The sequence below is a fragment of the Myotis davidii genome, unplaced genomic scaffold (genome assembly GCF_000327345.1).
Source record: "Myotis davidii unplaced genomic scaffold, ASM32734v1 scaffold70, whole genome shotgun sequence".
In the NCBI taxonomy this organism is placed as follows: Eukaryota; Metazoa; Chordata; class Mammalia; order Chiroptera; family Vespertilionidae; genus Myotis; species Myotis davidii.
In genome coordinates, this window is record NW_006282434.1 from 837,811 (window position 1) to 855,713 (window position 17,903).

Sequence of the window (17,903 nt, forward strand, 5' to 3'; positions counted from 1 at the left end):
TGAACCCACACATCCCTTTGAGAATTATATAAAAATTGTAGGCCCCACATTCATAAAATTTGGCATTTAAATAATTCATCAAGCCAAAACCGGTTTGGCTCAGTGGATAGAGCGTCGGCCTGCGGACTGAAAGGTCCCGGGTTCGATTCCGGTCAAGGGCATGTACCTGGTTTGTGGGCACATCCCCAGTAAGATATGTGCAGGAGGCAGCTGGTCGATGTTTCTCTCTCATTGATGTTTCTGACTCTCTATCTCTCTCCCTTCCTCTCTGTAAAAAATCAATAAAATATATTTTAAAAAAATAATTCATCAATTCCTTGAGTTCCATTGATCAGCAAATAGATGGTTAATAATTGTTACTAAATTAAGCTTAATAGTAAGATATCTAGTTACAACCCTTTCACTACTGAAATTAATTTTTCCAATAAATTAATATGTAGTTGCTTAAAGAATATTTACGATTCCTCTACCTTTTAAGTTTGGATTGAGGATGGATTTATACTTATATTGTATAAGGGAAAAATTAATATACTAGACTAAAACAAAGAAATTAAAATATTGAGAATATGAAAATATTTCCATAGTACTATTGTAAAGTCAACACTTATATTAGAGCTGTTTGAAATCATTACATTTTTACTTTCATTACCTATGAACTTGAGCAGATTACTATTCTGTGGCTTTCTCATCTGTAAATGGGAATAATAATATACCTGCTTCATAACAACCTACTTGTTGCAAAGGATAAGTTAATACACAAAGTGTCTAGAATAGTGACTCATATATAGTGCTGTTTATATGAGTGTTTATTGTCATTGTCATTATTATTATTGCTATTACTGCCACTGCTACTAATTACATTAACTTTGAAAGACTATTACTTAGTTGTATTTAAACCTCTATAAGAGGCTTCAAAATGAGACCTTATAGACCTTACATGTCTGGCATATTCCACAACCTTAGCCTTTTCAGACTTCCTGTATGCATATTCCAGCATACATGAACTTCACACTTACATTGTAATTGGTAAAGGAAACTAAGAAATACAGATACGTAGCTATAGATATTGATATTGAAGTAGACAGATTATATGCATCTTTAACGATGCAGTATTTTATCTTATTTGTTGGCGAGTAATCCAATTTAGTCAGAATCAGCAATAAAAGTGTTTCTGCATTAAATAATCATTATTTTTTGAAGCACACTCATTGCATTATCATTATTTTGTGTAATGATTCATATGTCTGAGATGTGCAAAATACAGTATATTAATATGATTAATGAGACCTTTAAGAACCGTGAAACATTAATTTATTTACCTGCTATGGAACATCAGTCTTAGCCAGCAGGATGCTCTCTGCTTTTTATCATAGTTGAATATCAAAAGGTTGTTTTTATTAGAAATTAGCTCCAGAGCTTCCATCTGTCAAAAAAAGAGAGTGTCTGTTCAGTTACTTTTCTTTAGTGTAACTGGACTGTTTTTGAACAGAGAAGAGAGTGTAAGATTAATATAATTAGTTTGTAATTAGTCTAAGGAAGTCTAAAGGTAATTAAGTTTGAGTATTTTTAAATTGAGTTAGAGGATTACTGTTTCTTTAAACACCTGCCAATAACTCCTAAATTAGTTAAAGATATATGTGCTCTCCATTAAAATCTCCAGTTTAGGTTTAATTAAATTTCTATTTTTGTCGTTAATTTTGAGAGTAATTCTCTTTTGGAACAATTTTTAAAATGTATTGAGCTTTTACAAAACATAATGGGACTGTTTGGGGCAAATCTTTGTTTTAAATAAATAACTAATTGAGAAGTACAGGAAAAGTATATTCCTTTCATTTGAAAAAAGAACCTATTTTCTCTTTCATTTATAGAAGAAAATTTTAACTCATGGTTAACATATTAGCTCTGGGAAATACATTCATTAAATTTGACCATTCATCCAACATATATGAAAAAAGGGTTGCACTGAGAACATACATAACCCCTATGTTTTATTTTTAAAAATTATCAGGTTTCAGAATTTTTTATCTTTACATATGGGATGATCACATTCAAATTATGAATATTACTGACCTTTAATTATGGTAGGCATCTCTTTTCTAATGATCTCCACCTCTCTAAAATGAGAGATCAAGTTTCTCCATATAGTAAATCTCAAGAAAATGAAAATGGTAAAATAGGTAAGCACAGTGTAATATTTTCATTTTCAGTTGTACGGATTGATTTACATATGTATTAAATTATTGTATGTTGTGAATTTATAGGGGCTTGCTTATTTCTATAACTTTATCATTCCTTCTTTTTAATCTGGACCTTTTGCCAACAGTTAAAACTGCACCTCGGTCTCCAGATGGCCGGGCAAGTCGTTCCCAGCCTGACCCTGGCCCTGGCCCAGCTGTGGCAGCCAGCAAAGAAAACCTCCCTGTGCTCAACACCAGGATAATCTGCCCAGGTAGTACATATTCTGAAACATGGTATCTTTTAAAAATATTTTTGTAAAAATGTAAAGCTACTCATTTCTATGAACTTTTAAAATGTGTGTTTTTTATTAATATATATTTTTATTGATTTCAGAGAGGAAGGGAGAGGGAGAGAGAGATAGAAACATCAATGATGAGAGAGAATCATTGATTGATTAAGCCCACAACCTAGGCATGTGCCCTGACCAGGAATGGAACTGTGACCTCCTGGTTCATAGGTCGGTATTCAACCACTGAGCCAAGCTAGCTGGGCTTTTTTTGCTTGTTTGTTAATCCTCACCTGAGGATTTTTTTCCTCATTGCTTTTTTAGAGAGAGGAGAAGGGAGGGAGAGGGAGGTAAATATAGATGTGAGAGAGATACATAGATTGGTTGCTTCCCACACATGCCCTCATTGGGGCAGGGATCGAACCTTCAACCCATGTACATGCCCTTGATTGGAAATTGAACCTGTGACCCTTAGGTCCTTGGGCCAACATTCTAACCACTGAGAAACACTGGGCAGGGCTAAAATGTGTTCTTAAAGATAAATGTCCCTTCAGGAGAATGTGCTTGGTACATTTATCAACCAGAGTCCAGATCCTTTAACTTATGTGTGTATAAGAATTGCCTAGAAAGTACTAAAATACATGTTTCTGGTCTCTGCCCTGAGAAATTTTGTTTGAGTAGTTCTAGAGCGGAACCCAGAAATCTGCATTTACTAAGTACCCAAGGTAAATCCAATCTTATATTCTACTCCCTTTTAAGTGTCTTCACAGGTTTCCTTTTAGTTTTAAGCCACAGTCTCTCTGCAGTTATTTCTGAATTAGAAATATTGTTTAATTTGGAACATCTGAGAAATCTATTCCAGACCTGACAAGATGAACTTATTTTGGAATTAGGTTTGTACTAGTGGTAACCAAAGAACTTGTGCAGCAGAGGAGGGAGGAAAAGGCAGATGTCTCAGAGGCCTTCTTATGTGCCAGCTATTTCAATTAATGAAAATCTCCAGATGCATTCCAGAGTAGATTGGAACCCAAATTACATCCTGAAATATAACACAACTTTGTGTCTTCTATAAATTGTTTCTAAAGGTAAATACAGTTCAATAATAATAATTGGAAACTTTAGTACCCCTCATTCAGTAGTGGATAGAACAACTAGACAGAGATCAAGAAGGAAATTGGAGACTTGAAAACACATAAAACGAGTAGTCAGAACAGATGTTTACAGAATACTCTACCCAACAACAGTAGAGTACACATTCTTTTCAAGTACATATGGAATATTCTCCAATATATACTAAATACTAGGCCATAAAACAATTCTCAGTAAGTTTAAAAGGATTGAAGTCATACAAAGTACATTTTATGACCACAACTGGAATGAAATTATAAACCAATAACAGAAGAAAATTTGAGAAATGCACAAATATGTGGATCAAAAGCTGTGATATATTTACACCATGGAATACTATGCAACAGTAAAAAAGAAGGATCTCTTATCCTTTGAGACAGCATGGAGGGACCTGGAAAGGATTATGCTAAGCAAAATAAGCCAGTCAGAAAAAGGCAAGTATCACATGATCTCACTCATATGTGGAATCTGAAGAACAAAATAAACTGATGAAAAAAATAGATCCAGGGATATAAAAACATAGAACAGACTGTCAAATCTTAGAGGGAAGGTGGGGGTAGATAGGTGAGTAGAAAGAGATTAACTAAAGAATTTATATGCACATATGCATAACCTGTGAACACAGACAATAGGGTGGTGAAGGCCTGAGACAGGATGTGGGTGGGGATTAAAAGGGGTCAATGGGGAAAAAAAGGGACATCTGTAATACTTTCAACAATAAAGATACATTTAAAAAGAGAAAAAATCATAAAATATGCTTTGATATGAATGAAAACAAAAATATATCATATGCCAAAACTTATTTGATATAGCTAAAGCAGTGCTTAGAGTAAAATTTGTAGCTGTAAATGCCTATATTAAAAAAAAATTAGAAAGATCTCAAAACCTAACTCTCCAACTTAGTAAACTGGAAAAACAAGAAGAGCAAACTAAATTCAAAGCAGCAGTAGGAAGGAAATCAATAAAGATTAGCGTAGAAATAAATGAAATTGAGTATAGAAAACAAGACAGAAAAGCAATGAAACCAAAAGTTGACTGTGAGCAGAGTAACAAAATTGACAAACCTTTACATTGATCAAGAAAGTAAGATAGAAGATTCAAATTACTGAAATCAGGAATTAAAATAATACATCACCATGGACTTTACAGAAATAGAAAGGATTATACGAGAAAAACAAATTAGATAATCTAGATGAAATGGACAAACTCCTAGAAACACACGAACTATCAAAACTGCTTCAAGAAGAAATAGAAAATCTGAGTAGACCTTAAATAAGTAGAGAGAATGAATTTATAATAAAAAAACTTTCTATAAAGAAAAGCCCAGGCCCAAATTGCTTCACTGTTGAAGTTTTAAAAAGAAATAACACCACCCTAGCTGGTTTGGCTCAGTGGATAGAGTGTTGGCCTGCAGACTTAAGGGTCCTGGGTTCAATTCTGATCAAGGGCACATGCCTGGGTTGCGGGCTCGATCCCCAGTAGGGGGTGTGCAGGAGGCAGCCAAGCAATGATTCTCTTTCATCATTAATGTTCTCTCTCTTCCCCTCCCTTCCTCTCTGAGATCAATTAAAAAAAGAAGAAGAAATAATAACAATCCTTCACACACACTTTCAAATACTAGAAGAGGAAAAAACACTTTCCACCATTCTATGAATCCAGTATTACCCTGATATAAAACCAAAGACATCACAAGAAAACTCCAGATCAATATCGTTCATGAATAGCAACACAAAAATCTTCAACAAAATACTAGCTAATTGAATAACCCAACAACTTTAAGCAATTATACACCATTACCAGTATTCTCTCAGTGTTGCAACGTTGATTCAACATAATGAAAATCAACGTGACATACTATGTTAATAAAGGACAAAAACACATAATTATCTCAGTAGATACAGAAAAGGCATTTTTAAAAGGTCAACATCATTTGAAGGTAAAAACACAACCAGGAATAGAAAGGAACTTCTTCAACCTGATAAAAGGGCATCTATGAAAAACCTACAGCTGACATCATACTTAATGGTGAAAGGTGAAAGCTTTCTCTCTAAGATCAGGAACACGAGGAGGATGTCTACTCTTTCCATTCTAGTCAACACTGTATAGAAGGTTTTAGCTTAGGAAACTAGAAAAAATAAAAAGTATTAAAGACATCCAAATTAGAAAGGAGGAAGTACTGTATGTCTTTAGGACTTGTGTTACATATAGAAAATCCTAAAGAGTGCACATATACACACTATTAGAGATAATAAATGAATACAAGGTTGCAGGATAAGAGATCAATATACAAAAAGTAATTGCATTTCTCTAGTAATGAACAGTCTTAACATGAAATTAAAATAATTTTATTTACAATAGCATAAAAAATAACAAAAAATAAGAATAAATTTAACTAAGAAGGTGAAAGATTTGAATACTGAAAACTACAAAACATTGCTGAAAGCAGTTAAAGATCTAATTAAATGTAAATGCATCTGTGTTCATGGATTGGAAGACATAATATTATTAAAATGGCAACTCATCTCAAATTGACTAGATTTCACACAATCCTTACCAAAATCCCAACTGCTCATTGTGCAGAAATTGACAAGCTGATCTTAAATTTCACATGGAAATAAAAAGGACCCAGAAGAGTTAAAAACAACATTGTAATGGAAAAAGAAAGTTGAAGGACATACTGCCTGATTTCAAAACTTATTACGGAGCTACAGTGTTCAAGACCACATGGAACTGGCATTATAGTCATATAAGCCAATGGAATAGAAGTGAGAATTCAGAACTCTAATATTTATGGCTAATTGGTTTTCAACAAATGTGCTAAGACAGTTATTCAACAGGGAAAGAATAGTTTTTTCAACCACTGCTACTGGAACAACTAGATATACATAAGAACTAAGTTAGACCCTTCTTTCACGCGATACATAAAAATATAAGAGCTAAACCTATAAAACCACAAAAAGACAGTATAGACGTAAATGTTTGTAACCTTGGAATAGGCATTGGTTTCTTAGAAAGCACAAGCAACACATGAAACTATAAATTGGACTTCATCAAAATTAAGGATATTTGTGATTCAAAGGACACCATCAAGAAACTACTGAGATGACAGTCCACAGGATGGGAGAAGATATTTGCAAATAGCATATCTGTTAAGTTGCTAGTATCCAGAATATATAAAGAACTAAAAATTAAACAATAAAAAGACAAATATCCCAATTTAAAAATGGGCAAAGGATCTGGGTAGTCATTTTCCCAAAAAGATATATAAATGGCCAATAAATAAATTTGAAGTTTGCATATTTAGAGGTAAGAAAAATGCTTATTTTTATGTTCAATACTATATTCTAAAATTTATTAATACCTACACTTAACATTTTACTACTTATTATTGACACCAACATGATTTTTCACCTTAGTATATATGTTAACATTTTAAGTTGAGTATTATCTATGCTTTGTGAATATGGAAATGGTAACTCCAGGACATTTTGAGTAATTCAGCCTTTATTGTAAACTTCTTGTAGTCTTAATACTTCATTTGTTATAACAAAGGAAGTAATATTTGTTGAAGTTACAGAATCATTGGGATGGTAAATGAGAAATGGTTACCAAGAGACTCCGATGTAGGTACTCACCTGTTTCTCTTTTTTTTATAGCAACATATAGACTCTAAGAAGCATCAAAAGCCTTGTACCTACCAATGTCATAATTCTTCATTTTTATTAATGAGAAGAGCAGGCACTGAAAACCATGCTTTGAAATTAGTCCTAAAAATATGGACTGGATTTTCCTTAACATGTGATCCTATATATGCTTATTTTTCCCTGTCCAGGTTTAAGAGCAGGACTAGCTGCCTCAATTGCTGGGAGTTCAATTATCAACAAAATGTTACTAGCAAATATTGATCCTTTTGGTGCAACGCCATTTATTGACCCAGATCCAGATTCAGTGTAAGCAAATACTTCCATAGATTTTGTCTTGGCTTTTCTTGTCACTGTTTGATATAAATGGTAACATTTAAAATGTATTACAATAAATACGGTCCCACGTACAAAAAAGAATCATCAGAAAATGTCAGCAGTTGATAATGATGAGCACATTGGCCCTTGTGCAATACAGTGGTTTTCATGACCTGTTCCTGAGGTGGGTCCCTTCCAGCTGTTGCCTTAGACCAGCGGTTCTCAATCTGTGGGTCGCAACCCCTTTGGGGGTCGAACGACCCTTTCACAGGGGTCGCCTAAGACCATCAGAAAAGACATATATAATTACATATTGTTTTTGTGATTAATCACTATGCTTTAATTATGTTCCATTTGTAACAATGAAATTGGGGGTCACCACAGCATGAGGAACTGTATTAGGAAGGTTGAGAACCACTGCCTTAGACAATAAGCCTATGGCGAAGTGAGACTCCACTCTGTACTCGCTTTTCTCTGGAACATTTCATTCACTGACTCCTTCATATCCATATTCATGCTATTCCTTTCACCTCCCTTCTTCTTGGTCTTGCCAAATATGTCATCTTCCACTTCCAGCTTCTGGGTTTAGTTATTTCAGGAAGCTTTTAGCCCACATTGATCTCTTCCCTTCTTAAACTCCTAAAAATTTTTTTGGCAGTTCAATATATCTTCCTTTTACTTCCATGTTTAATTTTGCCTGACTGTATCTCATTTCTCTAATGACAACCCTCAACAACAAGACCATATTTTAAACTTTGCACTTTCCAAAGTACCTGGAAGAATGGAATAGATTTAGTAGGGTTTTGCTTATTAAGTATTTATCCATTGATAAGAGTAGGAGTGGAGGAGTCTTTCTAATGATGAAAAAAGAGGAGTCTTGCAAGCCCTTCTATCTGTGTGTGTAGTGGGGGCTCATGTAGGAGAGAGAACTGAGATTTTTGTGAGACAGTAGAAAAGCATTGCCATGACTCTCTCTTCATTTTGTCTTGCCCACCATCCCTTTATGTGTTACCAGCATTTACCCACATATCCTGGAGTTGTGCATAGTTCATGTGAATAGGAAGTGATTTCTGCTCAACTTTATTCTCAGGAATGGAAGCTTTAATGGTTTTAAGTGCTGTGTATAAATTGTAATTGTTATGAACTGAAATTGACTTTTATGTACTTTTCCTTATTATCATAGAGATGGATATTCAGAAAAATGTGTCATGAACAATTACTTTGGGATTGGATTAGATGCAAAAATTTCATTAGAATTTAATAATAAGAGAGAGGAGCACCCTGAAAAATGCAGGTAATTTTGGTAATAGTAATAATGTTATTACATGAAGGCAATTTTACTTTGATTTCATTTATTATCTCTTTTGCTTGCTCTGCCTTTAAAGACTAAATAAATAGTAGTTACTGAAATTGCCTGCCAACATTTATTTTCAGGAGCCGAACTAAAAACTTGATGTGGTATGGAGTTCTTGGAACCCGGGAGTTACTACAGAGATCATACAAGAATTTAGAACAGAGGGTTCAGCTTGAGGTAAGTTTATCTTAAAGTAAAGACATTTCAGGTTATCTTACTTAGAAAAATGATTGTATTTGGCCAAAATTCCTCTTGATTAGTGTGTAAACACTTGAGGGGGAAAAATGGAAGTAGTTACAACTTTCTACTAAGGAGGTATAGACATTGGATATGAGTGACACAATTATCATAACCATTAGCCCTGAAATTTGAATGCTGCTGTGGAGTCATGGGACCCCGTAAAAAGGTGGAGCCATGGAAGTATATTTACAGGATAGATTTCTAATGGATTTCCAAATTCTGACCCAATCCTATAGTGCCTGAAGTTTCATAAATCCTTGAAAACATTTATTGTAAATAGAATGTTTTAACATAAATGTCTTTTTTGTTCCAATTATTTCTAACAAGTTAGTAAATGAGCATGTTAGTTTTTTAGTTTTTTGTTTGTTTGTTTTTTGCTAGTTTAAATAGGAAATTAAGGTCAGCAGAAGTTAATCTCCTCCAGTAACAGGAAAAGGAAGGTTGGGTCATGTTATGGCTCTGAAAAGTCTAATTTCTAAGACTTTTTTCTTTTACCCTTGGTCCAGGACTCACTGTGTATGCTGATAGGCATTTCATTCCTATCTTGTATCTTTTTATAACCAGCTATTTCTAGTGAAGGTATATCTGACATACCAACAAGTGAGCAAATCTTACATCTGCCGCTCAATGAATTAAAGAGAGGATTATTATTGTAAGTGTTATTTTAACTCTGGAATGCGGACTAATGAGTGCCTGGCTCAATTCTTACCAACTAAATGTTCTAGTAAAGATAAGCTTCTTATACTTTCTACTCTAGAGCACTGACTACTTGATCAACTATCTTGATTTATCAATGCTTTTAAAGTTTAGATGTTACTCACCGAAAAGGTGAAGAATTTGGAAGGCTTAACACTAGTAAAATGTTGTCCTGACAACTTGGGTTCTCTCCTCTGTGTTGTACTGTAATCATTCATTTTCTCATCCACATCCTCTAGTTAGCCACACTCTTTAAGGATAGGTAGGATATTGCATTCATCTTCGTTATCCCGAGTGTCTTGCATAATTCCTGGCCCTGTCTTGAGGGAGAAACAGAGGTAAATAATCATTTAACCATAATTTGGCAAGTACTGTGAACTATCTGGAATCAGAATGGCCTGATTCCTTTAGCTCTTCAGAAATAGTATTTCTAACCTTTTCTATTGGTGGTCCAGATTTAGAGCAAGACCATCTTCCTTGCCCTAGCTGGTTTGGCTCAGTGGATAGAGTGTCGGCCTGTGGACTGAAGGGTCCCAGGTTCGATTCTGGTCAAGGGCACATGCCTAGATTGTGGACTTGATCCCCAGTGGGGTGCGTGCAGGAGGCAGCCGATCAATGACTCTTCATCGTTGATATTTCTGTCTCTCTCTCCCTCTCCCTTCCTCTCTGAAATCAATAAAATATATATATATTTTTTTAAAAGACCATCTTCCTTATGCAGCTGCATTTTACACTCCACTTAACATGGGTTTTAACCCTTTTTGAGCTGTGGCATGCTGTTGAAACCATGGACCTCCTCTGAGAATATTGTTTCTAAATGCATTATGTAAAATACATAGACTTAAAAAAGAAACCATTAATATGGAAATAAATTAATGAAATTTTTAAACTATTAGTATGTTAAATTAAGCAATTTAAATAGAACTTCCTTTGAAGATGAGATGTTAATTTTTTTTCATACCATGTATCCAAATAAAGTATATGCATTTATATATCTTTAAAGCTGCTCTGAATTTTTCATTTAAACTAAAAAAACACACAACACAACTCAGTTCACCCATTTCTTCCATCCCCCACCCCTTGCCTCTTGGCAACCACCAATCTTTTCTCTGTATTTATGAGCTTTTTTTTAGACTCTGTATCTAAGATTATATGGCATTCTGAGTTATTTTAAATGGTTGAATCTAATGAAAAAAATAAACTGTTGAACAAAATAGATCCAGAGACATAGAAGCATGGAACAGACTGAGGAATCCCAGAGGGTGGGAAGAGATCAACCAAAAAGGTTGTATGCATATATGCATAACCCATGGACACAGACTGTAGGGTGGTGGAGGCCTGGGACATGGGGCAGGGTGGGGTCAATGGGAAAAAAGGGGACATATGTAATACTTTCAACAATAAAGATCTAAAAAATAATAATAATAACACTACAGGCTTTGTATTCCAGAGATATAAAACTTCTAATTTGGAGCAGGTTGTCTTTCTTTCAAACTGTTATTATCAAAATTCTTTGTGAATCAGCCAATACATAGCATATCCCAGGAATGGTGAAGCTACTTCCAGTTTGAGTTGGTGGACAGTGATTCAGAGGAGTACCAGAAAGATCACTCAGTGGTATTTCAGTGTTTACAGAAAAAACCTAATTCCTTAAGTTGATATTCAGCGTTTTCCACAGTTGTAGACCTCCCAGGATTTACTTTATATCTCTCTTAATTTTTAATCCTCTGCTCAAGAAAATAAAGTTAATCTTTAAAACTCCAGGAAATCATGTTTTTATGCACTTTTGTTCATGCTCTTCCTTTTCTTATTCCTTCACTGACCTAACTCTGGATAAAGCCTTTTGAAAATTCTCTACCCGTTAGTTGTCATTTTCCTCCTTCTTCCTTAAAGAAATGGAAATAATAGAGTCTACTGAGGTTGTTTTCAAATAAAATGAGATAACATTTTAAAATAACATATAACAGGAACTACATAATACTACCTAAAGTTTTCCCTCATATTTTAAATTATATGTCCTGGATTTTAGCTATGATGTGATGATGAAGTATCTAAAACCAGGCTGCCATTAATAAAACAGAGTAGAATATTGGGCAAACTATAGCACGCTTAGAAACTGAAAAGAAGTAGAGCAGGTCTATGATACTGAGAGGAGTAAAGCAAGCAAGGCTCATTTGCCTTAAAAATTGAGATAATTTTTATTGAACTTTAAATGCAATTTTTGTAAAGTTATATTAATTATTTTTAGTGTTAACATAATAATTACATAATGAAAATATAGCGTGTATATTAAGTATGATATCTGCAAACTAAACTCTTTTAAAATGAAGGCTATTCAGTAAGAATTTATTCATGTCATGTATAATTGATATCTCTTTCTTATTTAAGTGATCATTTAATTTTCATCTAAGTGATTACTTAGAAGGCATGGAGTATAAGATACTTCTTGACATACATGTGTGTTTTTGATTTTGGTTCTGACTACTTAAAAAACTCAGTTTGAGTTTAACCAGATACAGAGCACTAGCAAATTACTGGGAGCTGTGAGATGTACTAGATGAAATGGTTAGGACCCTGACAGCAGCCACTTTCAAAGGAAAGTTAATATACATACTAAGATTATCTATAATAATAAAAGCATAATATGCTAATTAGACCAGATGTCCTTCAGGATGAAGCCAGAGCCAGAGAAAAGCCAGTGCCAGCAGCCAGGGGAAGGAAGGCCTGCTCTTGCACGAATTTCGTGCATTGGGCCTCTAGTGATACTGTAAGTGAGAATATCATAACTGACCTGAAAAAAATAACCTCAAGATAAGTATTGATTGATTTTGGTTAAAAGAAGAGGTAAAACCTTTTTTTTGTTGTTGTTTAGTTTGGTTTTCGTTAAAACCTTCTGTTACACTTATGTACACTTCCAATTTTTTAAATTAAAATCAAAGACCATAAAAGTAATGTTAGGAATATATTTACAGGGAAACAAACATTACCAACACACTTGCCTTCGTCATCCTTTGTCTTTGGTGTACTTCTGGCTTCCAGACTAGTGGTTTTCTTCTTTTTATCTAACTTCTAAGCTTTTTACCTTACAGTGTGATGGACAGTATATTCCTCTCCCCAGTCTGCAAGGAATAGCAGTACTGAACATTCCCAGCTATGCCGGAGGCACTAACTTTTGGGGTGGAACTAAAGAGGACGATGTAAGTATTTCCTTGCTCCTTCCAGATTCTAGAGGCTGCCCATGTTCCTTGGCTTGTGGCCCCTTTCTATCCTCAGAGACAACAAGGGCAGCTTGAGTCTTCTCGCATTGCATCTTTCTGATCTCCTCTTCTGTCTTCCTCTTCTACTTTAAATGACCTTTGTGATTACATTGGGCCTTCCCACATCATCTAGGATAATCTCCCCATTTTTGGATCCCTAGTTTAATCACATCTGCAACGTCTCTTGCCATGTGAGGTAATATTCACAGGTTTTGGGGATTAGGACAGAAACATTTTGTTTAGGGTTGTTGGGGGCCATTATTGTATCTATCAAAATACCTTTCTGTACTTTTAGTTTTCTAAATTTATGTGATTTTTTTTTTTATTTTAGAAATGTCAAGAGGGTTTATTTGACCATTGAGGATGAGTGCTATTTTTGTTTTCTTTTTTATAGTTTCCTATATTAAAAAAGAAAAAACACACAACCTAAGAAAGGTAATTGTTCTAAAAATAATTTTTAAAAGCAAGGACACAATTATTAAAGTATATATAACATAAAAATGAGAAGTGTTATCACCATCTTTGTTTGAAGAGTCACATACATTCAATAATAGATCCTTTACTTTGAGGCTTATGATATAACAGTTCCACTGACCCATTTTCTCAGAGCTAGTAAATAAGCATGCAGGAATTAAATGCAGGAATTAAATATATTGGAAAGAATTTTTAATATTTACAATGTGAATATATTCACTTCCTATTGAAGTATAAAAACTAACATGAGCAGTCAGTTTGTTGTCAGCCTGTCACTACTCATTTTTTGTTTGTTTGTTTCTTAATCCTCACCTGAGGATATTTTTCCATTGATTTTTTCAGAGAGAGTGGAAGGGAAGGGAGAGAGAAAGAGAGAGAGAGAAAGAAACCTCAGTGTGAGAGAGACACATTGATTGGTTGCCTCCTGCATGAGCCCTGTCCAGGGCTGGGGATGGAACATGAAACCCAGGTATGTGCCCTTGACCAGAAATGAACGAGAGACCCTTTGGTGAGCGACACTCTAACCACTGACCCACTCTGCCAGAGCAGCCTGTCACTACTCTTAAATATTTTAAGGGGAAGAAATTAGTGAGATTAAGATGAATAAAGCTGCCCAGTCAGTGTGGCTTAGTGGTTGAGCATTGACCTATGAACCAGGAAGTCGCGATTCAATTCCTAGTCAGGGCATGTGCCCGGGATGTGGGCTCCATCCCCAGTGAGGGCCCTGCAGGAGGCAGCTCTCCCTCTCCCTTCCTCTCTGAAATCAATAAAAATATATTTTTAAAAAACTAGGCAGTCTGATGACAAAAGCGATAATTATCAATGTTCGCAAATTTGTGTCCTGATAGTTTCAGTGAATGTTTTCATTAGGACACTGCTTTATACTGAGTTTTTTTTCCAGAGGTCTAATTATTTATGATACAGGAAAAGAAAGTAAAAGGGGAAAAGTAATATAGGTGAAATTTAAAACTTTAGGTTAAATTAGTTTTGTGAAAATCCAGTTAACATCAAAGCAAAGTAAGTCTTACATGATTTTTATCCCTTGAGGTCTCTTGTCCATATTCTCAAATGCCCTAAAGAGTTATTGTATTAATATAGAAAGCACATATACATATTGCTTGTAACACCTTGAAAGAATCCCTTAAAGCTTACCAAGTGAACTGGATCATAATCTTCATGTTCATTAGCTTTAACCTTATGAAATCTATATCCCCTTTGGTTGTGTTTTTTTAGGTTTCTTAAAACTGCAGGCATCATTTTGTCAAGACATTTGAGTTATGTATAAACAGATATTTAATACATTTTATACCAAGATGAATTATGAGGGCATGAGTATTATGTCATGTGGGTCTTAAAACCTATTTTTATTAGGGTTGTTTGTTTTAAGACATCTTCAGCGATATCTTTGTCCTTGGGTTATCATTTCCTACTAATACTTCATTTTCTTAGTATTTTTATAATTTTTTAAAACTATGTATATTACAGAGTTTGCATTGCCTGACTTAACTTAAACCTTAATTTCATTAGTGGAAGTGTAATGTAGTTTTTCCTTTCAGATATTTGCTGCACCATCATTTGATGACAAGATCCTGGAAGTCGTTGCAATATTTGATAGTGTGCAAATGGCGGTGTCAAGGGTCATTAAACTACAGCATCATCGAATAGCCCAGGTTTGTTTTTCTAATTGAGTCTGACTTCACTACTTGGGGCACTGGGGAAGCTATTTCAGATGACTCCTACACTGTATATTCATTTTAAAATATTGACTTCCTTGTCATGTCAGTTGTTACTATGTCATCGTAAGTGGAAAATTATAACATACCATTCCACAGTATGGACTAAAGGTCAAGTCTGAATGTGGATTGTCAATTTCTCAGGATGATTTGTATTCTAAAATAACTTGTTTTATTTCAGTGCCGTACAGTAAAAATCACTATATTTGGTGATGAGGGTGTCCCAGTGCAAGTGGATGGTGAAGCATGGGTTCAGCCTCCAGGGATTATCAAAATTGTGCACAAGAACAGAGCTCAGATGCTAACAAGGGACAGGGTATGTAATCAAAAACATTCCTCCAGACTTTTAGTAAGCCTTCTAAAAATATCTTAAATTATCACCCCAAAAAAATAGAAATCAAGAGAAAAGGTTGAAATTGCCGTTTAAATCTGACATTTAAGTCATTGTGGTTTTAAATATGAACAAATATTTTAATTTTTTAAAAAGTTAATAGGTTGGTTTTTTTAGGTTTACAGAAAGTGCAGAAAATTTTAATTCTGTTCCCACAGACCTCATCACCTGGACAAGCAAATAAACGCCTTTATTATTATTGCATCTTGTATGAGCACATTTTTTATAATTGATTAGCCAATATTGATATATTATTATTAATTCAAGTCTTTTAGTTTGCATTACTGTTTGCTGTTCATTCTGTAGGTTTTGACAAATGTCTAATCCCTGGTATTCACCATGACAGGATGATACAGAGTAGTTTCACTGCCCTAAAAATTCCTTGTACTGCACCTATTCATCCCTCACTCTCTTACCCCAGCCCCTGGAAACCATCAATCTTTATGCTATCTCCATAGTTTTGCCTTTTCTAGAATGTGCATTTTCATTTATTTATTTTTAAAATATGTTTTTATTGATTTTAGAAAGAGGAAGGGAGAGAGAGAGAGAGAAAATCATCAATGAGAGTGAAACATCAACATCGATTGGCTGCCTCCTACACGCCCCGGCTGGGAATGGAGCCTGCAAAGCAGCCATGTGCCCTAACTGGGGAATAGAACCATTGACCTCTTGGTGCGTGGGTCAGTGCTCAACCACTGAGCCACACAGGCTGGGCAAGAATATGCATTTTTTAATTAAAGTCACACACCTAACAAATAAGACTGCCAATGTTTATCCTATCTGTTATACATTGATAATAATAATAAATTGAAGCTATTTTTTTAACATTTTAGTAACATATTTATCATCAACAATTACATTACTTTTAATTTATTGTGATATGTTGGAAAACTTTAAAGTGTGTTTTTTATGTTTATGATTTGTTTAATGATGTGTTAAATTAGAGAAAAAAACAATAGATGTTTTAAAGGCATAATATCTAAATACACATTTATTTGGGTTTCTGAGGTTCTAAACTAACAGTTCATTGTAAAATTGATTTTTAAATAGGCTTTTGAAAGCACTCTGAAATCTTGGGAAGATAAGCAGAAGTGTGATTCTGGTAAACCAGTTCTTCGAACCCATTTGTACATCCAACATGCTGTTGACTTGGCAACGGAGGAGGTGTCTCAGATGCAACTGTGCTCCCAGGCTGCAGAGGAGCTCATTACGAGGTAGGGTGGTCCTGCTGGCTTTTGGGCTGTGAGAACTCTGGTCTTGGCCAGTTTTGTTTTATGAGTCCTAATACATCATTTCATATATTTGGGGTATCTAACAGATGAATTTCCGCTCTTTCTTCATTTGCTGCCTCAATACTTGCTGCTCTCCTTCATCAGATCCCCTCCAGCACATATGCTCACACCTGTGTTCTCTTGGACTGTGAACAGGTCTTGCACTTCTTGAAACACATGGTGAGCTTGCCTAATGTATCCAGCACACAGTACTCTTTGTTACTGTTTGTTTCCCCAGTTTATACGCAGTCTTTACTGACATATATTGCCTTATAATTAATTATTAATTAAATGTTGATAGAATGTAGAAAGAAATGGAAACATTGCTCCAAAGGAGAGTCAGGGGTGGAGGGGATGGGAAGAGCCCGAGAATCAGTTTCCAAAGATTGAGAGACCACACAGAAATTATTTTTAGTAGACAGAAAGGGAAAAGATAGAAATAACAAGTTCTATGCATGTAAGACATAAAATCACCAAGACCAGGAGTAACCTTCAGAGGAAAGGAGGCACCACGGACAGTGGGGTAAGTAAGAGCTGCCTTACCAGGTCACTGTGAATATTGAATGAGACCCACCATGTACAGTGCTTGTTAACACATCATGTCTGGCACATGTTGTGTTCTCTGAATGGTAGCTATTATATTCTCCCCACACCTTCATCTGGACACGATTACAATGTTGAAAAAGAAAAGAAGGAAAATAGAGCTCAGTGGTACTGGAGGCTTACTTGCCCCCTTTCCCTCCCTCCTACCTACTGTCTGCTTCCCGCCCCCGCATTCCTTATTTCCCTCTTTAACTATTTCTCGGACACCTAGAATGTGCTTGATGCTAGAGATACTGAGAAAAAGGTATACACTCCCTACTGCTAGAAACCAAAATTCAAAATTAGAATAAAGTATGATAACTGCCAGATACTGAGTTGCTTAGAAAAAATGTA

The 17,903-nt window shown here is 34.9% G+C and overlaps 1 protein-coding gene across 4 annotated transcripts in view; it reads left to right on the forward strand.

Annotated features, from left to right (window-relative positions):
• Nucleotides 1-17,903, forward strand: part of DGKH (diacylglycerol kinase eta) — a 119,712-nt gene that overhangs the window by 84,311 nt on the left and 17,498 nt on the right. For all 4 annotated transcript variants that reach the window (XM_006752963.2, XM_015559489.1, XM_015559497.1 and 1 more), the window contains 8 exons: nucleotides 2,324-2,449; nucleotides 7,425-7,542; nucleotides 8,735-8,845; nucleotides 8,986-9,082; nucleotides 12,931-13,038; nucleotides 15,129-15,242; nucleotides 15,487-15,621; nucleotides 16,747-16,910. In XM_006752963.2, the coding sequence (XP_006753026.1) occupies nucleotides 2,324-2,449; nucleotides 7,425-7,542; nucleotides 8,735-8,845; nucleotides 8,986-9,082; nucleotides 12,931-13,038; nucleotides 15,129-15,242; nucleotides 15,487-15,621; nucleotides 16,747-16,910 (973 nt within the window). The remainder of the gene's footprint in view (nucleotides 1-2,323; nucleotides 2,450-7,424; nucleotides 7,543-8,734; nucleotides 8,846-8,985; nucleotides 9,083-12,930; nucleotides 13,039-15,128; nucleotides 15,243-15,486; nucleotides 15,622-16,746; nucleotides 16,911-17,903) is intronic.